The 25,429-nt window shown below is 35.0% G+C and overlaps 1 protein-coding gene across 4 annotated transcripts in view; it reads left to right on the top strand.

The window, feature by feature from the left end:
* The window catches only part of CSMD3 (CUB and Sushi multiple domains 3), a 1,253,459-nt gene that overhangs the window by 1,100,927 nt on the left and 127,103 nt on the right, over positions 1–25,429 (top strand). For all 4 annotated transcript variants that reach the window (XM_040494274.1, XM_040494275.1, XM_040494273.1 and 1 more), the window contains 2 exons: positions 15,434–15,552; positions 16,697–16,766. In XM_040494274.1, coding sequence (XP_040350208.1) covers positions 15,434–15,552; positions 16,697–16,766 — 189 coding nt within the window. The remainder of the gene's footprint in view (positions 1–15,433; positions 15,553–16,696; positions 16,767–25,429) is intronic.

The following is a 25,429-nucleotide window of genomic DNA, read 5'->3' as shown; positions in this document are numbered from 1 at the left end:
CTTCATTCTCAAAATTGCTTTGGCTACTTTGAATCTTTTGTAGTTGCATATAAATTTTAGGATTGTTTATTTATCTAATTCAGTAAAAAATGCCATTGGATTTTTGATAGTGACTGCATTGAATCTGTAGATTAGTTTGGATATTATAGACTTTATAACAACATTATGTCTTCTAATTCATGAACATGGAATGTTTCTCCATTTATTCCATATTTTTGGAAAATACTCCAATAATTTTTCAGTATCTTCCATCAGTGTTTTGTAGTTTTCTATGTATAAGTCTTAACCTCCTTGGTTAACTTTATTCCTAAGTATTTTATTCTTTTTGATGCTACTGTAAATAGGATTATTTTCTAAATTTCCTTTTCAGATACTTCAGTGTTAGTGTATCAAATTACAACTGACTTCTGACATTTTGTATAGAAACTTTACAGACTTCATTTATTAGTTCTAACAGTCTCCTGTGGAGTTAGATTTTTCTACATATAAGATCATGTCACCTACAAACAGAGATACTTCCATTTCCTTGTTAATTTTGATGCTTTTTTTTTTCCTCCCCAATTTCTTTGGCTAGGATTCCAGTAGTATGCTGAATAGAAGTGACAAGGATTGGACATCCTTATCTTGCTCCTGATATCAGATGAAAAGCTTTTAGATTTTTTTACTGTTGAGTATTCTGATAAGTGTGGGTTTTTCATGTATGGCTTGTATTATTTTGAGTTGCATTCCATTACATCTAATTTGTTGGGAGGTTTTGTTAGAAAAGGATGTTGTATTTTGTCAGATGCTCTTTTCTGCATCTATTAAGATAATCTTTATCCTTTATTCTGTTATTGTAGTATATCACATTTATTTGTGTATGTTGAGCCATTCTTGCATCTCAGGGATAAATCCATTTGTTCATGGTGTATAATCCTTTTAGTGTGCTGTTTAATTTGGTTTGCTATTATTTTATTATGGATTTTTGCTGCTCTTTCATCAGGCATGTTGTCCCATAGATTTCTTATAATATATTTGGCTATGACCATCAGGGAAATGAATTGAGAACGATTTCCTCAATATTTTTGAAGAGTTTGAGAAGGATCAATGTTAATTCTTTAAATGTTTAGTAAAATTTACCCATGAAGTCATCTGTTCCTGGGCTTTTCTTTGCTGGAAGGTTTTTGGTTACTTATTTAATCTCCATATTCATTATTGGTCTGTTGAGATTTTTCTATTTCTACATAATTCATTGGGGTAGATTGTATATTTCCTGGAGATTTTCCATTTCTTCTAGGTTACCTGATTTGTTGGTGTATAATTGTTTATAGTGGTTTCTTAAGATCCTTTTTATTCCTGTGATACCCATTGTAATGTCTTCCCTTACAAGTATTGTCTAATTGTGAGGAGAACTGGATTCTTTACATATTTTAAACCTATAATTGGAGTAAGTGACTTTTCTGGTAGCACAGAATATGTATATTCATTTCCCAACCCTCTCTGAAACTTTTAGACACAAAAATGGCTTATGTACCCTAGCTAAATGCATTTATGAGACATATATGATTGTTTATTTTGCTACATAAAATTATCACAAGTGTAACTGGGTGGTTATTTTGGTGATTTTGGGGTTTACTGTCTCCCGACAAGGTAAACCCCAGGAAGACACAGTCTGCCGTTAATCTAGGACCATGTCCCTTTAGGATGTCCTTTTGTCTCTTGCAGTAAGTGCAGTCCTTGAATCTTAGGCCTTCAAAATACATTTGTTGGCTGTGATACAGCCCTTAGAAGTAGAAGTTACATAAATAATATTTCCATATATTATTAACATCAGTACACCTATACTGATGCTGGTGTTCATCAAAGGATTTAATACCTTAGCCTATAAACATTTTGTAATTCTGTTGGTTTCTGTTGTGTGAAGGTATCCCATTGAGTATTATTTCCTTAACATCATTTTCCAGGCCACTCAATCCATCACTATAACTTCATTACCTATACTGGAATTTCTGATAAAATAGAAACTCTCTGTGGGAAGAAACAGAAGCTACAATGATAGGCATGCACTATTAAATACTGGTCAGTTGCTTCTGGACACTGTTTTTTTGTTTGTTTTATTTTGAAGTTTATTCTCTAGCTATTGCTACCTCAAATACAATGTCATTGTAATGTAAATAGATGACAAATTAGTAAAAGAAGATTCATTCATTCATTGTTCATTCAACCAGAAATATACAGAACAGTTACTGTGTATCAGACACTATGCTTAACATGGAAAATGCAAAGATAAATATGTCACTATATCTTTCTTTGAGAAGATCACAGTCTCATAAGAGAGACAGAAAGGTAAAGCAGTAACACAGTGCTATACATTTAGGAATAGAGATATTTATGGTAGAGTACACAAAAGTGGTAAGTAATCAGCTCCATTTAGGAAGTTCAGGAAATACTTTAAATAGGAGGTGACACTTGGACTGAGTCTTAACAAATAGCAAGAATTTTGGTTAGACAAGGAGTATTGAGTATTCTTAGCATGAAAATTTCATGTTCAGACAGAGCTGTGATATATGGCACATTTGGAGAAGTACACCTAGTTCAGTAAGATTATTGTATAAGGTTTGAGGCAGCACTAGAAACTGAGGCTGCTTATATAGTCAGGGCTACTTCTGAAAGGTGTAGGATGTCATCAGAAATTTGATGTCATTATAGATAATACAGTTAAAAAGCAGCATATGTTTTGATATTTATTCAAAATATAGATTATTAAATTAATTATTATAGTCACAAAGAAATTGAAGAAAGTTTTTTTAAGTCCCTTATATATACAACTTTTGCATTTTTTAAATGTTTCGTTGAATGCCAAAAAGGTCCTTTATTTGTATAAGATACATAATATAAGATCAATAAAACTTAATGGAATTGCTTACCCAATTATCTATAATTTTTCAAATGGTTCTTTTGGTTAGAAACTCTTAATTATGTTGAATACATGAAGGAAATTGAGCCATTTCCATAATAGGTGTTAATAATACATAGCTGCTTACTCTAAGAACAAAGAATTGAGAGTTTGATATTTTCAAGGGAAAACAGTGACTAATGTATTTAAATCTCACAAATTTAGGTCACAGAAACCAATATATTTGAGAGAAAAGACATGCTGGAAATATAACTTAAGCATCTTTAATCCTGATTTCTAATTTAAAGAGTAGAGTTGATCACCTAACCATGTCAAGGAAAGTCTGTTGAGAGTTGTAGAGGGATTAGAAGATAAATGAGATAAATCTCTATCCTAATCAAGTGTAAACTTTATTACATGAAGTTTGTTCTTGCCCAAATTTGTGATTATTTATCTGACTATCTTAGGAGGTAGTTTTAGTTCTATAAAATAAGCAATCAACGAATGCTAGGATTTTCTAAGTTAGTTATCAGGACCCAACTCAAGAATGTGGCAAAGAACTCACCATTGGTAATGAATGAGCATAAGAATAAATGATGTATCCATGTATATTATATGTGCAGTTGCTTTGAAAAATAATACTTCTAACTCTCCCAATAGTCTAGAGGCTACTTACCAGGAACGGCATTTAATTTGTTAACTTTGAGGTCACACAATTCAAAGTAAATATTCACATAATGGTTCTTTGACTTCAAACTGATCCCCAGATATTTCTTAAGAATTAGTAGAGATCTTGATTCTCCACCCATGAGAAAAACAAAGAAAAAAGCTAGGTACTGTGTGTAGGCAATCTAAGGACAATATTCACTGTATTTTTCAAAAACCACAAAGTGGAATCTATTAGAAGGTGATAAGATGACAACCAAATTTACAAACATTGTGTTGAGGGACCTTAACTAACACATCAAACCATTTGCTGGATGTTCCCTTTTATTTGGAACAAATTCTAAAAAACTTCCTGGATTAAAATAAATAGAATAAAAAAATACCAGTACTACAAAAAGCATGTAAATTTGCATTAAAACATTAATTTTTATCAAATCATAAGTTAGTGGAAAAAAGTTAAAATATTCTCCAGGTAGAAAAAGACCATTCGTGGGGCGCCTGGGTGGCTCAGTCGGTTAAGCGTCCGACTTCGGCTCAGGTCATGATCTCACGGTCCATGGGTTCGAGCCCCACGTCGGGCTCTGTGCTGACAGCTCAGAGCCTGGAGCCTGTTTCAGATTCTGTGTCTCCCTCTCTCTCTGACCCTCCCCCATTCATGCTCTGTCTCTCTCTGTCTCAAAAATAAATAAACATTAAAAAAATGTAAAAAAAGAAAAAAAAAAGAAGAAAAAAAAGAAAAAGACCATTCCTTTTGGGGGAAACTGAATGAATGCTCACTAAATAGTTACACTTGGTAATGTTGTCACTTAAGCATGCTTTCATTGCATGTGTTGTTTTTAAACAAAGCTAGTGAATCTAAATTTAAATAGGAACTATAAGTAGAAAGATGAAGAAGCGTAGAGAAATAGTTGGAAAAAAAATAAAGTTAGGGAGTATAGGGAAAGAGGGGTAATTAGGACAGGGAGACAGACAGAAAGAAGAGAGAAGAGAGAAAATGATACATTTAGTGGACAGTGGTGAAGTCAGTGCCAGAGAATGCCTAATGTTCTTTTAATTAGTTAAAAGTTTTGGAATATTCTTCATGTTTTCAAATCTATTTTCTAATCAATAAGGACGTGAACATAGCATTTGTGAAATACTGAGTAAATGCAAGAGGATGGAGGGGAGGTTGAACAAGGAAATTTAAGTCCAGCTTTAGAAAATTGAAATGACTAATAACTTCTGCTCTAGTCTTTGAGAACAAATTTATAAACACGCGATGGCAGTGTATTTTGTTGCTTTGTTACTAACAGATTGGAAAGCAGTTATAATACATTTAGTGGATCGACCACGGCTGGATCCTGGAGCAGCCGTGGTTTTGGTGCAGTGTCCAGCAAAGTTATCTCAAAGGCTGTCTGATCACTCAGTGCACACTTGAGTATATCCCTTCCAGTAATGCTGGAGATTACATCCAAGCACAGTGGTTTGCTTGTGTGTGTGTGTGTGTGTGTGTGTGTGTGAGCACACGTGCATGTGTGTGTGCATGTGCAAATAAACTATCTTGTTTGTGGAAGAAGTATCTTAATTTCTGTCAAGTTTTGAAATCTTCCCTTAGTGAAGAAACAGTTATTTTGTAGTAATGCAAGAAACTGACCACTTGCAGGGTAGGTTATATTAGCTGGTCATAAAAATTTTAAAGAACTTCTTTGTTTTCAGAAGCACCGCCCCCCCCCCCCCCCAAATTGTGATTGAGGTATAAAAACAATGGCCTCAGTAAGAGGAAACTATTTTTTAGTGAATAGAAATAGACTATGTGAAAAAAATTCATATTTAAGTTTTGATACTTAGAAAAAGCAAAATGCTCAAGCAGTTGGGTACTAGGAAAATACTGTGTGTGTGTGGTTGTGTGTGTGTGTTATAAAAAAGGGTAGTTATATTAACTTTTCTTCACTGAAAAGACACCTATTTCACTGCATATATTTGGCATTTAATTTCTGGCAGCTTCTGAGATAAAAGTTCTGCCCACAGGATAACATAAGGAGGGACTCACAATGGGGAAGTAACAGTCTCAAAAATGCCAGCAACAGATGCCCAAAACTTTAAGGTTTACTATAAAAAGGACAGGTTTCGTGTTTGTTTGTTTTGTTTTTAACGAAGAAAGTAGAGTTTTCCTATATTCCTAGAGGATGATTTTAAATAGTAAAGCTTTCAGAAAACATGGCCGGTGTTCTTCTGTCTTAGGAAATGGAAATTTGGCTGAGATTCCTTCAAACAAGTGAGTATATTCTCTGATTTTCCTACTCACTCGTGAGGCTTTTAGGAAACAAATTCTAGATTATCTGATGGTACAATTACTAAACAGATATGTCTTGCTTTTTAGGTACTTAGAAGGTAAATGCTGACAAATAGGCTGATTTTATCATAGTGATCGTTTCCTCCTTTAACTTGAGATCATGACATTTTTAACTCAAGACTGCCTGACAATTATGATTATGATTAACATCAGACAAATCTGATGTTTCTTGAGCCCAATCTATCTTTCCCATGCCTCGATCTCATTATTTCTAGAGACCCATTTGGATCATTTCAATGTCATTGTTTTCCTATTACCTATTAAAGAAAGGCAACATTCTTTAGCCTCTAACTCCAACAGTAATTACGTCATCTTTTACCACATGTATGTTGTAAGATTTCCCCACTTAATCAAATGAAATAATTGCTTCCTAGATATAATATGCTTTTCCTCTTGTCTCCTCTTCCCATTCATTTCCTCCAGCTGACATGCCCCACTTTTTTTTTCTTTTTCTAGCTATATAGCTCTTAGTTTTATCTATTACCCTAAATCTTAATTGATCCAATCAGCTCATTCTAGAAGTGATTTTCTTCTTTTTCTGGATTCTGATATCCCTCTTTCACTCCCTCAATGCCTTTTATTTATTAATTCAACAAATATTTACTGAACACTTGTGTGTCAGTTCATATTTGTGAACAAAAGAGACCATATCCTCTAGCCTTCTTGGAGCTTGTAGTCTAGCAGGGGAGGACATAAAAGACAAAAATTTAAAGTTTTTAAGCTGTAAATGTAAATTATTAAGCTGCAGAGCCCTTCAGAAAGTGACAAATTGTAGAAGAAGATAGAAGGAGGGTTGAGGGATCCAAAAATGTTAGGGCTACAGAGAGGATGTTATGAAGGGCAGACCTTCAAGAGAAGGTGACATTTGAGCACAGATAGAAGGCTGTGCAGGAAGAGAGTTTGCTGGAATGTGAGGAAAGGGTGTTTTAGAGGATACCCAGAGCAGACACCCTAAAACATAAGGATGAAGAAGAGCCAGAAGGCAAGAGTAGGAGGAAATGAGGTGAGAGAGAGAAGGGGAAATGGCGGTCTTGTAGGTCTTGTAAGGATGTAATTTTTCCCTCCAGTTGTAATAGAACTCGTTAGGAAGTTTTGAGCAGAGAAATGGCATGCCCTGACTTATAAGGTACTGTAGGGTGCTTTGCAACTACAAATGTTTGGTAATTTTAATTAGCATTTTTGAATTATTTCTCAATGAATATTAAGCTAGAAAGGTAGGTGAATATTAAGCTACTTGAGTATATTGTATATCATTTATTTCTGATATTGTGCAACACAATTTTTTTATTATTGCTTCTACATCCCCAGCAAATATTTGCTAGAAAATTGGTTAAAAAAAAAGACAGTAACTACATTTATCTAAAGGAGATAACTGTATATTGGTGTAATTATACTACTTTTGTATAATTGTGGCCTATGACTTGGCTATTATCACCCAGGTACCAAAGTTCTGGTAGCCAACAAGCTATTTACACCAAGTATTCCAGTATCTAATAGGTTCTTTTGTTAGTTACTTATTAAAGAAGGAGGTCTGGCCTTAAAAAAAAGCAAAACATTTTATACTTAAAAGAAAAAAAAAACTACCTGTTTTTGTACAACGTTGTTTTCTTCTCAGGTGTTAGTCTGTATTTTTAAAGAAAATTTCTATGTAGCTGGGTTAACTCTTTCATACATTTTGCCTTGTAAAGTATTTGAAGCAAAAATAACTATCTCGAATTTGGCACATACTGATATTTAAAGCTCACATTTGCTTGTCTATCCATGATGGCTTTCAAAGTGTGGAATATCTATAGTACGAACAGCCGTTTGTGTCAGAGCATTATAAACTATAAGCATTTGAACGACTGCTAGGGTTCCTCGACAACAGTTAACAGTCCCTCCATCATGATTATTGGAATCATTATATTATCATCATTATATTATAAGGTTATTAAATTATAAAGTTAACATTTTTTTCAAGTGTCCAGTAGATGTCAACATAGTACAAATGTTTTATAGATACATCTTTACTTAATTTTCCCCCTTGAGGCAGGTATGATTTTTAATCCTATCGTATAGATGACAAAACTGAAGTTTAGATAGTAATCTGAGACCTCAAAGTAAGTGAGTAGTAGAGGTGAGATAAAAACCTCAGAGAATTTTGGAGCACCTGGGTGGCTCAGTTGGTTGAGGGTCTGATTCTTGATTTCAGCTCAGGTCATGGTCTCATGGCTCATGGGATGTAGTCCTGCTTCATTCAGGCTTCATGCCGACAGCATGGAGCCTACTTGGGATTCTCTCTCTTTCTCTCTCCTCCCCTCCCTCACTCATGTTCTCTGTCTCTCTCACAAAATTTTGTGAATAAAATTTTGTTGACAAATTTTGTTGACATAAAGCTACATTGTTTTTCTGTTTTGGAAATGTGTGCTGGTTTAGTAGTCATGTCATTGGATGTAGCTGCTCTGAGTTAATATATTTTTTTCTACCAAGTATCCAATTTTTCTGTCTGATGATCCACAAGAGCACTGGGAATGAATTCTTAAATTGACAATTTATATCTTTTGTTGTTTGTTTGGTTTTAACATATGTGATTCTGGTTGTAATTGTATGTGTTGCATAAATATATTTTTTTGCTAGGAAAAATGTCCCTAGTACATGGAATGACATTAAATTGATCAATTGTTAGGAAGCTTCTGTAAAGAGAATTTATAATCTCTAGTTGCTCTGCCACTTGGATTCTGTTAGAGCTTCATCATTAAAACTTTTAAAATGCAAATTACAATTTGGTTATAATATGCCTATATCATTTCTTTCACATTTCCTAAAATGCGTTGCCATACACATTTGTATCTTACTCTAAAGGAAATTCTAAAGGGACATGGAAAATTCTAAAGCGACAGTGGAGCGTCTATAAATCAATGAGTAGTTTTTGGTTTTGAACTTATACAATGCGCATGTTTTAAAAGGGCAAATTACATGCAGTAATGGTGTTTGCACATTTAAGGGAGCTCAAAGATCTTAGGACATACTCTGAGGAAGGCAAAGGTACATGTTACCGTGATGAATAGATTTTTCTCTCCTCCTAAACCTGAGAACACTCATGATATGTGCCACTAATAACTTTCTGCAAATCCTGAGAAAACACAGGTGGTCTGAAAATATCCTTCCATCCCACATCATAGTGGAAGGGCTGGTCCGAGTAGCCAAAAGTATAAACATAGTCACAAAATAGTAAATGCCTAGACATGTATTCATTTAACTCTAGCTTATAAATAACAAAAGATTCAATTCAGCACAATAGTTATTTTACTGTTTTCCATCCTTGAGCAATATGCTTAAGAGATAATGCATTAGGTCTTAATGAGTTTATTTTTATAATCACTAAAAATGGTTTCCTCCCTTGGGCTAATTAAATAATTGATTCTTTGAGAAAAAAATAGTGATTTTAAGATTAATTATGTTTTTACTTAAACTAATTTTCTTGTTCTAACTAGTTTATGTATATCATCTCGTACAATGTTAATTGTAGAAACCTCTCCTGCCCAAATTAAATTATAAATATTTGTCATTTCTAATTTCAGTTGCCATTAACAGAATGTATTAAATGCAAATAAGTATAATAGGTTTTACAAACATATCTCACTCCTTAACCCTTTAAGGCCATTAGTTTTGTCATAGTTTTCTCTTTTAATCAAAATTTACTTCATGATCATCTCACTGACTTTTTACCTCTTTGTGGTGTTGACATAGAAATAGATTTAGCCTAAGTTGTGAATTCTGGAAACATTGTGGTTTTGTATTCCTAAACTTTCTCTGGTTGTATCTTGAGCTAACAACATTAGTCTGTTGGTTTTTCTCCCAGTAATATCAGTAACATTTTAGCTTATACAGAAACTTTTTGTTTGGGGTCAACAAAAAATTCAAAGTATTTAAAGTCTTGTCACTTTATATAATTTTTTACATATTTTTTAATATTCCTATAGTATATATGTGAAACTTATTGATCTTAAACATACAGAAACATACTCTCATAACAACAGAAAAAATATCCTATCCTTTATCTAGAATGTAAAAGACAACCTCACTCCCATGCTTAAAACCACTAAATGATGTTAGCTTTTATGTCCCTGCCACTATTTTAAGTATTATGCATATCTTGTTTTCCTTCAGCATTACAATATTCCTATGAAGTTGGCATTTTTCCACCTCATTTTATAGGTGAGGGAACTGAGGCATATAAGTGATTCCAGACTTTACCAAAGATTACGAAACTAATCGTAATTGTGTTCTTAACAACTAAGAAATTTTCCTTCACTACCCACAGGAAAAAAAAAATAATTTCCTACATTGGTTGAGATTATAAAACTGTACACAATGTGTATATCCTGCCTCCCTTTCAGCTTCATTTCTTGCTCTTTTCAAAACACTACAATGTACTTTGGGGGAAAACATTCCTCTGTTTTCCATTCAGAAGGAAAAATCACCTGAAACTTCATTTATTTAACATGCCACCTTGTCTGCCAGGACATCACCATCACCTTACCCTTTGTTATCATGAGTGGGTAAAATATATAATTTTCTAGTAGGGTTATCCTGTATGAAATAATAATTTAAACAAAGGTTAACCTTCATTTATTGTGACTGTTTCACTACCCTGTAATCTTTTGAAATAGTTACCTCTCCTGTTTCATCAAATGTTTCCTTAGAGCATGGTCGCTTATGTGGTAATATTTCTTTGCATTTCTGACATCTAACATGATACAGAGTACACAATAGGTGCTCAGCAATTGTTTATGTCAGATTCTCTTTAAAATTTTATCATTTAACTTAGTTTTTGTTACTCCGTAGACTAAAATTTGCTAAGCACTTTCTATTACTGAATATTCAATTAATTATTCAGGGTAATGCTAAGTTAAATGTTAACTGAAGTAAGAACAAGTAAAGTAAGTAAGTAAAAATTTACGGATTAACGTAAACGTGAGTGAAGTCCACACATCACAATGTGTTCCTGACCCACTGCTGCCCATCAGTGACTATTAAGTCAGAATAGTTCCTTCTGAAAAAACTTGCTTACAAACATTCAAGTTACATGTTTCATAAGTATTTGGCAAATATTTGTTTACCAGATTAATTAATCAATTCCAACATACATTATACCAGAACAAATTCTGTGTGCTTGCCATTGGAGTTTTCTACAAGTCTTCAAACGAATACTCCAGCTCATATTGGATTCATTCTTTGATTGTCACCAACTTCTGTGTTTTTTTTCAGACAGTTATATTACAATGATAAATGTGGAATGCCAAATGGCGATTCTAGTGTATTTAAAAAAAATCCCTCATATGTTGTATAAACATAGAAATAATAGTTATCTTGAATCCACTATTTAGAGTAAGACTTAAAATTGAAGACATGAAATATATTTAAAATAACAAGACTTTGCTATCACTGAATACAACCTTTGTGCAAAGACATGATTCCATTCCTGCTCCTTTCTTACATGTATGCAGTTCCAATATTTTGGTCTTGATTTTCAATAAATTTATACATAGGTTGTCATGTCAAATTCGTGAAGGAGTTTTTCCTCTTACAAAACAAATTACCAAGAATCTTAGCAGTAATTACGCTTTCTTCTTCCTGTCTGCCTCTCTTGATGCATTAAAACTAACTAAAATCATTATGGAATTCTGGGCAGTAATATATATATATATATTTATAATATAATATATTATATATTAAAATATATATACAAAGTACACAACAGGTCCTCAGTAATTACTTATGTCAGATTCTATTTAACATTTTATCATTTATGTATATCACATATATATGATATATACATACATATAGTCAGAATGATCAGATATAAATGATACGATTTATGATTAAGAGCATTTTCTACTGCATATTGATTGGCTTGTGAACAGATTGGAAAGAATAGTTTTGGGTTATACATAAATGGTTATAAATAAATGTTGGAAATGTAAAGAACTGAGGTTTTGGCATTTTCATTCAGGGTAACTGCCTACTGTAATTTGACAGCAGACAGAACTCTGTGCAATTTTTGATATGGATTTGTTGATGGATTCATTTCTGTTTGTTTTTGGCTACAAAAGCAGATCAATTGATCCAATTCTCATTTCAAAAATTCACCCAGAGAGTATCTTTGATTGCCAACACCAAAATTTACACTCATAAAGCTGCAAATGACTCAATATTTTGATTGCCTTCGTTAAACAAGAGAATCCTTTACAATATTTTTATAAAAATTCTCTTTTCTTTGTTGATTCTAATAATATATTGATTTTGTTACTTATAAAGAAGTGAAAATAATTCTCAAAGAAGACTTTTTAAAGAGTTTTTAAGTTGAAGGGTCATTGACATGCGAGATCATGTTAGTTCCAGGTGGACAGCATAGTGATTCAACCTTTATATGCATTATGAATAATCACCACCATAAATCTAGCTACTTTAAAATTGCTATTTAATCACTCAGAGGTTTATTTGTTCAAATAAAAAATGTAAAATATGAACTATAAGATTTTCAGATATTTCTGTTTTATCTTCTTTAGTGTACATAAAATAATTGGCTGCAAAAAAATGAGAGAGGCCATCAGTGACTTCTGCTTATCTGATTACCTCATCACCTTGCTTTCTACCTTGAAACAATCATATTCAACAGATTAGCTGGTCCAACTCAATCTCTTTTTTTTTCCTAACTCAGTGTCTTAAACAATAGAAGGGAATATGTACTTTTACCCTGAAATTCGCTACTAGTACTAATTCATCTAATGGATGAGGAATTTTATTAATTAAAAATTCATTCCAAATTATAAAAATTTTGGAAATACAGGAACATTCAAGGAAAGGCATACAAATCGCCAATAATCTCATAATCAAGAACCCTAACCTATACTCATATTTGGCATATTTCCTTTTACTCATTTTTCTCTGTTCGTACATATATGTATATGTGTATATATATGTAATATTTAACTTACAAAATCGCTATTACATAGTTTATTGATTTTTGTATCACATTTTAAAGTTAAAACTTATAAAATATTTTACTATGTCCATATATATTATGTATAAACCTCACTTAACAATAAAGCTCTCAATACTCTATAGCATCACTGTACCATAGTTTTATTTTGTTCTCCTCTCAGAGAAGGAAATCACCACTTCTGTATATTAATAGTTTTCTGTGTATATGACTCTGAATGAAGTACTTGATAGAAAAGAAAAATGAACATGTGCAAAATTTGGCCTTCTCAGTAAGAATGACTGTAAGAATGACCTTAGCAGTAAAGAGTAATAGAGGTACTGTTCGGGACTCCCTAAAAACTAAGATTGTACCAAAGGGAGGTGAAATCTTATTTATAAGACATGTATGTTTATATCATAAATCACTTTTTTGGGATATTCATTCATTCTTGAAAAGGGCTCCATGAAGTCAGATAAATGTAATGTGTAAGGCCCATTAGTAGGTATTAAATGAGATTAAAACAAATATAAGACAGTTTCTTTCACTTCTTAGATCCTAAAATCTGGTTGGGGAAGCAAGACATGAAACCTTACAATTTTTAAAGTAGGTCACAATGTAATGATAACTTATCTTGCCTTGGTCCAGAAACTCAAGATTTCAAAAAAATCAAGAGATATGGAACATGATATATGTTTAGAGACCTACTTAATTGAAGCACAGGGCATTGGAATTCCAGTTCATGGACTACTCTAGCCTCCTCTAGGATTGCCTCAAGTGCACTCCCAAATGACCAATTACTCTTCCTCTTTACTGCCTTCCTTTCTGATCTAATCATAATTCTATAAAGATAGTGCTCTCCTGTCATTTTCTGTCCTTAAATGTGACCTAATTTGGCATGGTTTTTAGCTACTCTGACCATTGTATTATTAGGCAGAGAAAGCATTTTTCATTTGCAGGGGTAGACATTAGTATCTATTAAGAAATTATCAAAACAGGGATTCGCTTTGTTTTCCATACTCTTCATTCATCCAGTCAACTGATGTTTATTCAGTGTGTCCTTAAGATGCTGTGCTCTAAGCTGCCCTTAAGAGTTTCTATTCTCAGAGGGGAAACAAATATTGAACAACTAATTACATAATTATTTATTCATTATTAGTTTATACTAAGCATCACAAAGGAATGTAGAAAGTAGTGCTATGAGAGCATCCATCAGAGGGAAATATCAAGGAGTAAAAGAATGTCTGAAGTACTGTAATTGTTTAGGATTTAATTTTTAATGTTTTTTCATGAAAAGAACATATGTATAATGACTTTGCAGTGGTGACTACTTATTCTTATAATTTAAATATGCATTAGATTAGCTTCAAAATGTGGATTGCAAAGAAATGCGTAATAAACATTGGCTTTTACTGAAAATATAAGTCAGTCAGAGAAAGACAGATATCATATATTTCACTCATATGTGGAACTTGAGAAATTTAACAGAAGACCGTGGGGGTAGGGAAGGGGGAAAATAGTTTCAAACAGAGAGGGAGGCAAACTATAAGAGACTCTTAAATACAGAGAACTGAGGGCTGATAGGGGAGGGGGGGCGGGAAAGAGGGGAAAATGGATGATGGGTATTGAGGAGGGCACTTGTTGGGATGAGCACTGGGTGTTGTATGGAAGCAATGAATCACAGGAATCTATCCCCAAAGCCAAGAGCACACTGTATATACTGTATGTTAGCTAACTTGACAATAAATTATATTTAAAAAAAAGAAAATAAAAAGTTTATAACAGTAGTACATTCACATGTTTGAAAAAAATATTTTGGCAAAAAATTAATTTTTAAGACTTTATTTTAGGAAAACAGCTTAACATTTAGTATGTATTTGTCCCCATATATTGAAAAATATATTGTTAATGTGAAAATAATGGAAGTGTTTTGAATTATATAATTGTCTCCCCTTCAGAAATAACTGATTTCAAGTGTCACGAAAACTTTTCAGGTCTCAATGAGCTACATGTTTTTCTCCTTTTTATTTATAATATATATGGATAACAAATCTTCCTTAAAAATACATTTAAAAATTTTACATGTAATAAGTAACTTAAAAATGTCTCATAAATTAAAAAGCCCATTCTATATTAAGGAGGAAGGAACCAGGTGATATGGACAAAATAGCAAATAGTTTTTTAGTTATTTTATTAAGAATACTTTAGAAATATAATTTCATTCTACTCTCACAATAAATTATTATTTCTTTTTTATCTAGGAAGTTTTTAGAAGAATTTTTAATTTTTTGTTTTACAGTAGAAGACATTTAGGCTGGGAGTTAAAAAAGACTTTAAGCGTAATCACAGAGCTATTTAATGGTTGGTGCCATGAAAATCCAAAGAAATAGTTTTATGGTATAGTTCCAAAGCACATTGCTTTTAACAACTACAGTTAAATCTTGTTCACTTAAATATTATTCACAGAACATTCTTAACGTCCCAATGTAAAATCTAGTTTTAATGATAATGGTATTCAATTTTGGTAATTTAATATGCATAATTTAAGCATTCATTACTTGAAAGTTACTTATGTTATTATCTTTATATTTCTCAGCAATTGGTTTGGATTCCTGTCCCGAACCACAGACTCCCAGCAGTGGAATGAAAATTGGAGACAGATATATGGTTGGTGATGTTGTGTCCTTTCAGTGTGATCAAGGATATTCTCTTCAGGTAAGGTGATTTGTAAATTATAGTTTAGATATGCATTGCTTTTGCAGAATATTTTAACAGAACAATGATTGATAATCCACATGTTTCAAAAAATACTGATTTCAGACCATGTAGCATACCAAGTCAAAGGTATTAAATTTGTTCATAAAACTTATTCATGAGAGAAATTACTGGAATGGATTAAATGTTTTTGTTTTTGTTTTTTTAAGTTTATTTATTTTGAGAAAGAGAGAGAGAGCAGGGGAGGGTCAGAGAGAGGGGGAGAAAGTATCCCAAGCAGGCCCTGCACTGACAGTCCAGTGCCTGATGTGAGGCTCAAACCCACGAATCGTGAGATCATGACCTGAGCCCAAATCGAGTCTGCATAACCAGCTGAGCCACCCAAGAGCTCCTGGACTAAATAGGTTTTGTTTGCAAGGGACCAAAACTTAAATTTGAAACAAAATTAATATTTACTTCACACTTTTCTTTCTATTCCCATAGGATGTAACAACTGAACTCCTGCAACTTTTAGAATCTTTTAGATTTGAAAATAAAAACAAAGTGCTACTTAAAACATTAAATGAAACTTCCATGTAAATAAATTCCCCAAATTAGTGAAAATCGACTACAAATACATTTTAGAGGGTCTCAAATTTATGGATGCATAAAAATCTCTCTAAAGACCTACTAAAAAATTGAGAAAAAATATGAGGCAAAAACTATTTCATATGTTAAGTAAGTAAACTCCTTAGAGGAAGCAAAGTTAAAAATTAATAATTCAGAGTCTTTAAAGTTGTATTACAAATTATTAGTCTCAGAAGAACAATCAGATCTTTCTGGACTTTATATTTTAATTTAAAATTTATATACCTTAATTGACTTGTTTTAATATTTTTATTAAATGTTTTTAAATTATGCTTTAACCTATCTCACCTTGAATATTATAGCAATTTATTATAAACAGTAACATATGTGGTCATTTCATTCAATCTTTTAAACAATTTTTTTACCATGACTCTTTTTAAAAGAAAATTCCAGTAAAAGTTTGAAAATATAAGAAATGAAAATATATATCTAAGCTTGTTTTTATGATATTAAGTTTGCTATGTTTAATTCAGTCTTTTTAAAGTGAGTACTGAACTGTACTGTCTTGTTTATATAGGGTCATTCTCATATTACATGTATGCCTGGACCTGTAAGAAGATGGAATTATCCAATCCCAATTTGTTTGGGTAAGTTGAGGAATTGTAACTCATTTATAAGCTTTATCAAATTTTAAAGACACACTCTGTATATAACGTTCTTCAAACATATAGTTTGCCTTTTGTCAAGTTTTATGGAAATTATATTTTGAGCTAAACATTTCATGTCTTTTTAAAATTTATTTTACATGTTTAGAATTTTTAACTCAAACTTCAATATCAATGGCTGACTTCAGAAATTGAGAAAAGTTACTAGATTGTTCGATCCTTAGAACTTTTTCTCAGTATGCTGTGATAGAAATACCCATAGATCAGGAAAGTAAGTAAATATTCATTGCTTGCTATTAAGCCGGAAACAATAAGGAATCTGGAGTGTACCAAGGGAGCATGACAGTCCTTGATATGTCTTCGGTAGTGACAGGTGATTTAGATATGGAATATATCAAAATGGCACTTGGATCTTAGAAAGAATGGACCCAATTTGTGCCCTAACTTACTGCTGCTTCCAGTCATTTCTGTCCACTTTTTCATGTTTTTTTCTCTTCCTCATTTCTAGTATCTGTATGCAACCATTAATATCCTGGGCTCTACAGAATATCTGAGAAAGACATATGAGGTGTGATCCCTATCTTTAAATCATTTATATACCATTTAGAGTGGTAGAAATAAAAGACATGAAATAAAAGAGTAATTTAGTTCTACCATTGACTACACATGATGGAATTTCAGGAAGATGAGATGATGTTGACCCAAGTCATTGGGAAACATAGTCAGCCCATAAAACTTAAACAGAGTTTTAGATGGTAAGTGTAATTAAAATAAATATATGTTGAAGATAGCCTTTTTTTGAGTAGGAAAATGGGCAAAAACAAAAGAATTGGTGTGACTTCTATGACTTCCCTCTGTATTGTGTTAGTTTGCTTGGGCTGCCTTAACAGACTACCACGGACTGGTTGGGTTAGGCAACAAAAATGTATTTGCTCTCAGTTCTAGAAGCTAGAAATCCAAAAGCAAGGTGCTGGCAAGGTTGTTTTCTCCTGAGGCCTCTCTCCTCGGCTTGTAAATTACCATATTCTCCCTGCATCTTCACATGGTATCTTTTCTCTTTTTTCTCCGTTTGTTTCCTTTTTTATTTATTGTGAGAGAGAGAAAGAGCAGGGAAGGAGCAGAGAGAGAGGGAGAGAGAGAATCCCTAGCAGGCTCTTCACTGTCATCCAGAGCCTGATGTGGGGCTTGAACTCATGAACCATAAGATCAAGACCTGAGCCAAAACCAAGTAGAATGCTTAACCAACTGAGCCCCCCAGGTGTCCCTTTAGTGTCTTATAAGGATAGTAGTACTATCAGATTAGGGCTCCACCCTTATAATTTCATATAACCTCGATTACCTCCTTAGAAGCCTGAATTCTAATATAGTCAGATAATGTGTGAAGGCTTTAACATATGAATATAGGGCAAAGACAAGTCAATCTATGCCTATGTACCAGGTGTACTATTTCTGTTGAGACTACTACTGGAAAATATGTCTAGAAGCAAGGATGGTCTTAATTACCCAAAGATATTGAAAGCATTTAGATTTTATTTTATTTTATTATTATTATTTTTTGATGTTTGTTTCTTTTTGAGAGAGAGACAGAGTGTGAGTGGGGAAGGAGCAGAGAGAGAACGAGACACAGAATCTGAAGCAGGCTCCAGGCTCTGAGCTGTCAGCACAGAGCCCCACTTGGGGCTCGAAGTCATGAACCGCGAGATCATGACCTGAGCTGAAGTCGGACATTTACCAACTGAGCCACTCAGGGACCCCAAAAGCATTTAGATTTTAGATTGGATGATATTTTTTAGAAGATATATCTCTTTAGGTATCAAATAATTTACAAGTCAATTATAATGTCAATTTTATAATTTCAATTATAAAATTATACGTATATAATGCCTATTGTAAAAATTTAAATATATAATGCCAATTATGTGTGTGTGTTATGTGTGTGGGATGTGTGTGTGTATGTATCCAATTAAGTATAAAAAATTGGGAATATAAAAAGGTACAGACAATAAAATAAATGGCATATATATTTTGCTGATATGAAAATAGAGAGTTTAGACCTGTTCATTACTATATCCCCAGTGTCTAGAACACTAATTAATAAATATTGCTTAAGGAATGATTAAAATAAAGTTTTAGCATGCTACAGTATATGTGTGTGTGTTTGTGTGTGTGTGTGTGTGTGTGTGTGTGTATGAAGAGAAAGAGAGAGAGGTAGAGATACACACATTTTATATATTTTATATATAATATATACTCTTCCTTGACATTAAGTTAGAATAAGGTTCCATACCATAGCATGTTTTCAAAAATTTGATATTAAAAAAATTTCTTACATTTATTTATTTTTGAGAGATAAAGTGAGAGAGAGCATAAGTGGGGGGTGGGGGCAGAGAGAGAAAGAGACACAGTATCTGAAGCAGGCTCGAGGCTCTGAGCAAGCATTCAGCACGGAGCTTGATGTGGGGATCGAACCCACAATTCGTGAGATCATGTATCCAACTGAGCCACCTAGACGCCCCACAAAAATTTGATATTTAAAATAGCTTCATGGCACACAGCATAGTCTAATTTGTGTGGTTATTTTCTCTTCATAGAGTTTAGGTTTTTGTCTTTCTTTTTTTTTTTTTTTCAAAATATGAAATTTATTGTCAAATTGGTTTCCATACAATACCCAGTGCTCATCCCAAAAGGTGCCCTCCTCAATACGCATCACCCACCCTTCCCTCCCTCCCACCCCCCAAAAACCCTCAGGTTGTTCTCAGTTTTTAAGAATCTCTTATGCTTTGACTCCCTCCCTCTCTAACTTTTTTTTTCCTTCCCCTCCCCCATGGGTTTCTGTTAAGTTTCTCAGGATCCACATAAGAGTGAAACCATATGGTATCTGTCTTTCTCTGTATGGCTTATTTCACTTAGCCTCACACTCTCCAGTTCCCTCCACGTTGCTACAAAAAGCCATATTTCATTCTTTCTCATTGCCATGTAGTATTCCACTGTGTATATAAACCACAATATCTTTATCCATTCATCACTTGATGGACACTTAGGCTCTTTCCATAATTTGGCTATTGTTGAGAGTGCTGCTATAAACATTGGGGTACAAGTGCCCCTATGCATCAGGACTCCTGTATCCCTTGGGTAGATTCCTAGCAGTGCTATTGCTGGGTCATAGGGTAGGTCTATTTTTAATTTTCTGAGGAACCTCCACACTGCTTTCCAGAGTGGCTGCCCCAATTTGCATTCCCACCAACAGTGCAAGAGGGTTTCCGTTTCTCCACATCCTCTCCAGCATCTATAGTCTCCTGATTTGTTCATTTTGGCCACTCTGACTGGCGTGAGGTGATATCTGAGTGTGGTTTGATTTGTATTTCCCTGATAAGGAGCGACGTTGAGCATCTTGTCATGTGTCTGTTGGCCATCCGGATGTCTTCTTTAGAGAAGTGTCTATTCATGTTTTCTGCCCATTTCTTCTCTGGGTTATTTGTTTTTCGGGTGTGGAGTTTGGTGAGCTCTTTATAGATTTTGGATACTAGCCCTTTGTCCGATATGTCATTTGCAAATATCTTTTCCCATTCCGTTGGTTGCCTTTTAGTTTTGTCGGCTGTTTCCTTTGCTGTGCAGAAGCTTTTTATCTTCATAAGGTCCTAGTAATTCATTTTTGCTTTTAATTCCCTTGACTTTGGGGATGTGTCAAGTAAGAAACTGCTACGGCTGAGGTCAGAGAGGTCTTTTCCTGCTTTCTCCTCTAGGGTTTTGATGGTTTCCTGTCTCACATTCAGGTCCTTTATCCATTTTGAGTTTATTTTTGTGAATGGTGTGAGAAAGTGGTCTAGTTTCAACCTTCTGCATGTTGCTGTCCAGTTTTCCCAGCACCATTTGTTAAAAGAGACTGTCTTCTTTCCATTGGATGTTCTTTCCTGCTTTGTCAAAGATGAGTTGGCCATACGTTTGTGGGTCTAGTTCTGGGGTTTCTATTCTATTCCATTGGTCTATGTGTCTGTTTTTGTGCCAATACCATGCTGTCTTGATGATGACAGCTTTGTAGTAGAGGCTAAAGTCTGGGATTGTGATGCCTCCTGCTTTGGTCTTCTTCTTCAAAATTACTTTGGCTATTCGGGGCCTTTTGTGGTTCCATATGAATTTTAGGATTGCTTGTTCTAGTTTCGAGAAGAATGCTGGTGCAATTTTGATTGGGATTGCATTGAATGTGTAGATAGCTTTGGGTCGTATTGACATTTTGACAATATTTATTCTTCCAATCCATGAGCAGGGAATGTCTTTCCATTTCTTTAAATCTTCTTCAATTAACTTCATAAGCTTTCTATAGTTTTCAGCATACAGATCCTTTACATCTTTGGTTAGATTTATTCCTAGGTATTTGATGCTTCTTGGTGCAATTGTGAATGGGATCAGTTTCTTTATTTGTCTTTCTGTTGCTTCATTGTTAGTGTATAAGAATGCAACTGATTTCTGTACATTGGTTTTGTATCCTGCAACTTTGCTGAATTCATGTATCAGTTCTAGCAGACTTTTGGTGGAGTCTATCGGATTTTCCATGTATAATATCATGTCATCTGCAAAAAGCGAAAGCTTGACTTCATCTTTGCCAATTTTGATGCCTTTGATTTCCTTTTGTTGTCTGATTGCTGATGCTAGAACTTCCAACACTATGTTAAACAACAGCGGTGAGAGTGGGCATCCCTGTCGTGTTCCTGATCTCAGGGAAAAAGCTCTCAGTTTTTCCCCATTGAGGATGATGTTAGCTGTGGTCTTTTCATAAATGGCTTTTATGATCTTTAAGTATGTTCCTTCTATCCCGACTTTCTCAAGGGTTTTTATTAAGAAAGGATGCTGGATTTTGTCAAAGGCCTTTTCTGCATCGATTGACAGGATCATATGGTTCTTATCTTTATAAATGTGATGTATCACGTTGATTGATTTGCAAATGTTGAACCAGCCCTGCAGCCCAGGAATGAATCCCACTTGATCATAGTGAATAATTGTTTTTATATGCCATTGAATTCGATTTGCTAGTATCTTATTGAGAATTTTTGCATCCATATTCATCAGGGATATTGGCCTGTAGCTCTCCTTTTTTACTGGGTCTCTGTCTGGTTTAGGAATCAAAGTCATACTGGCTTCATAGAATGAGTCTGGAAGTTTTCCTTCCCTTTCTATTTCTTGGAATGGCTTGAGAAGGATAGGTATTATCTCTGCTTTAAATGTCTGGTAGAACTCCCCTGGGAAGCCATCTGGTCCTGGACTCTTATTTGTTGGGAGATTTTTGATAACCAATTCAATTTATTTGCTGGTTATATGTCTGTTAAAGCTTTCTCTTTCCTCCTGATTGAGTTTTGGAAGAGTGTGGGTGTTTAGGAATTTGTCCATTTCTTCCAGGTTGTCCAATTTGTTGGCGTATAATTTTTCATAGTATTCCTTGATAATTGCTTGTATCTCTGAGGGGTTGGTTGTAATAATTCCATTTTCATTCATGATTTTATCTATTTGGGTCATCTCCCTTTTCTTTTTGAGAAGCCTGGCTAGAGGTTTGTCAATTTTGTTTCTTTTTTCAGAAAAGCAACTCTTGGTTTCGTTGGTCTGCTCTACAGTTTTTTTAGATTCTATATTGTTTATTCCTGCTCTGATCTTTATTATTTCTCTTTGTTGGGTTTAGGTTGCCTTTTCTGTTCTGCTTTTATTTCCTTTAGGTGTGGCTGTTAGATTTTGTATTTGGGATTTTTCTTGTTTCTTGAGATAGGCCTGGATTGCAATGGATTTTCCTCTCAGGACTGCCTTCGCTGTATCCCAAAGCGTTTGGATTGTTGTATTTTCATTTTTGTTTATTTCCATATATTTTTTAATTTCTTCTCTAATTGCCTGGTTGACCCACTCATTCTTTAGTAGGGTGTTCTTTAACCTCCATGCTTTTGGGTTTTTCCAGACTTTTTCCTGTGGTTGATTTCAAGCTTCATAGCATTGTGGTCTGAAAGTATGCATGGTATGATTTCAATTTTTGTATACTTATGAAGGGCTATTTTGTGACCCAGTATATGATCTATCTTGGAGAATGTTCCATGTGCTCTCAGAAAGAAAGTATATTCTGTTGCTTTGGGATGCAGAGTTCTAAATATATTGGTCAGGTCCATCTGATCCAATGTCTCATTCAGGGCCCTTGTTTCTTTATTGACCGTGTGTCTAGATGATCTATCCATTTCTGTAAGTGGAGTGTTAAAGTCCCCTGCAATTACCACATTCTTATCCATAAGGTTGCTTATGTTTATGAGTAATTGTTTTATATATATTTGGGGGCTCCCGTATTCGGCACATAGACATTTATAACTGTTAGTTCTTCCTGATGGATAGACCCTGTAATTATTATATAATGCCCTTCTTCATCTCTTGTTACAGCCTTTAATTTAAAGTCTAGTTTGTCTGATAGAAGTATGGCTACTCCAGCTTTCTTTTGGCTTCCAGTAGCATGACAAATAGTTCTCCATTCCCTCTCTCTCAATCTAAAGGTGTCCTCAGGTCTAAAATGAGTCTCTTGTAGACAGCAAATAGATGGGTCTTGTTTTTTTATCCATTCTGATACCCTATGTCTTTTGGTTGGTGCATTTAGTCCATTTACATTCAGTGTTATTATAGAAAGATACGGGTTTAGAGTCATTGTGATGTCTGTATGTTTTATGCTTGTAGCGATGTCTCTGGTACTTTGTCTCACAGGATCCCCCTTAGGATCTCTTGTAGGGCTGGTTTAGTGGTGACGAATTCCTTCAGTTTTTGTTTGTTTGGGAAGACCTTTATCTCTCCTTCTATTCTAAATGACAGACTTGCTGGATAAAGGATTCTCAGCTGCATATTTTTTCTGTTTAACACATTGAAGATCTCCTGCCAATCCTTTCTGGCCTGCCAAGTTTCAAAAGAGAGATCAGTCAGGAGTCTTATAGGTCTCCCTTTATATGTTAGGGCACGTTTGTCCCTTGCTGATTTCAGAATTTTCTCTTTATCCTTGTATTTTGCCAGTTTCACTATGATATGTCATGCCGAAGATCGATTCAAGTTGCCTCTGAAGGGAGTTCTCTGTGCCCCTTGGATTTCAATGTCTTTTCCTTCCCCAGTTCAGGGAAGTTCTCAGCTATTATTTCTTCAAGTATACCTTCAGCACCTTTCCCTCTCTCTTCCTCTGCTGGGATACCAATTATGTGTATATTATTTCTTTTTAGTGTATCAGTTAGTTCTCTAATTTTCCCCTCATACTCCTGGATTTTTTTATCTCTTTTTCTCAGCTTCCTCTTTTTCCATAATTTTATCTTCTAGTTCACCTATTCTCTCTCTGCCTCTTCAATCCGAGCTGTGGTCATTTCCATTTTATTTTGCATCTTGTTTAAAGCGTTTTTCAGCTCCTCCTGACTATTCCTTATTCCCTTGATCTCTGTAGCAAGAGATTCTCTGCTGTCCTCTATACTGTTTTCAAGCCCAGCAATTAATTTTATGACTAGTATTCTAAATTCACTTTCTGTTACATTATTTAAATCCTTTTTGATCAGTTCATTAGCTGTTGTTATTTCCTGGAGATTCTTCTGAGGGCAATTCTTCCACTTGGTCATTTTGGATAGTCCCTGGAGTGGTGAGGACCTGCAGGGCACTTCCCCTGTGCTGTGGTGTATAACTGGCGTTGGTGGGCGGGGCCACAGTCCAACCTGATGTCTGCCCCCAGCCCACTGCTGGGGCCACATCAGACTGGTGTGTGCCTTCTCTTCCCCTCTCCTAGGGGCGGGATTCTCTGTGGGATGGCGTGGCCCGTCTGGGCTACTTGCACACTGCCAGATTAGTGGTGCTGGTGATCTGGCGTGTTAGCTGGGGTGGGTAGGCAAGGTGCACGGGGGGGAGCAGGAGGGGCAGGATTAGCTCGCCTCTCCTTAGGTGATCCACTTCAGGAGGGGCCCTGTGGCAGTGGGAGGGAGTCATACCCGTCACCGGAGGGTTGGCTCTGCAGAAGCACAGCGTTGGGTGTTTGCGCAGAGCAAGCAAGTTCCCTGGCAGGAACTGGTACCCTTTGGGATTTTGGCTGGGGGATGGGCGAGGGAGATGGCGCCGGCGAGCACCTTTGTTCCCAGCCAACCTGAGCTCTGTCCTCCAGGGGCTCAGCAACTCTCCCTCCCTTTGTCCTCCAGCCTTCCTGCTTTCCTAGCAGAGCTGTTAACTTATGACCTCCCAGATGTTAAGTCCTGCTTGCTGTCGGAAGACACTCTGTCCGGCCCCTCCGCTTTTGCCAGACAGACTCGGGGGCTCTGCTTGGCCAGCAGGCTGCCCCTCCGCCCCGGCTCCCTCCCGCCAGTCCTGCAGCGCGCACTGCCTCGCCGCCCTTCCTGCCCTCTTCCGTGGGCCTCTCGTCTGTGCTTGGCTCCGAAGACTCCATTCTGCTAGTCTTCTGGCGGTTTTCTGGGTTATTTAGGCAGGTGTAGGTGGAATCTAAGTGATCAGCAGGACACACAGTGAGCCCAGTGTCCTCCTATGCCGCCATCTTCCCAGTTCTACAGGTTTTTGTCTTTCAATATACATTTGTAAGTCTTTTAGCATTCCTTCATGCATTCTCTAATTGTTTACTTAGAATTTTACCTAAGTAGATTATTTATGTCATTGCATATAAC

The sequence above is a fragment of the Herpailurus yagouaroundi genome, unplaced genomic scaffold, assembly GCF_014898765.1.
Source record: "Herpailurus yagouaroundi ecotype Mexico unplaced genomic scaffold, PumYag 186, whole genome shotgun sequence".
Lineage (NCBI taxonomy): Eukaryota > Metazoa > Chordata > Mammalia > Carnivora > Felidae > Herpailurus > Herpailurus yagouaroundi.
The sequence above is the reverse complement of the archived record's forward strand: the minus strand, read 5'-3'. Positions and strand labels throughout refer to the sequence as shown.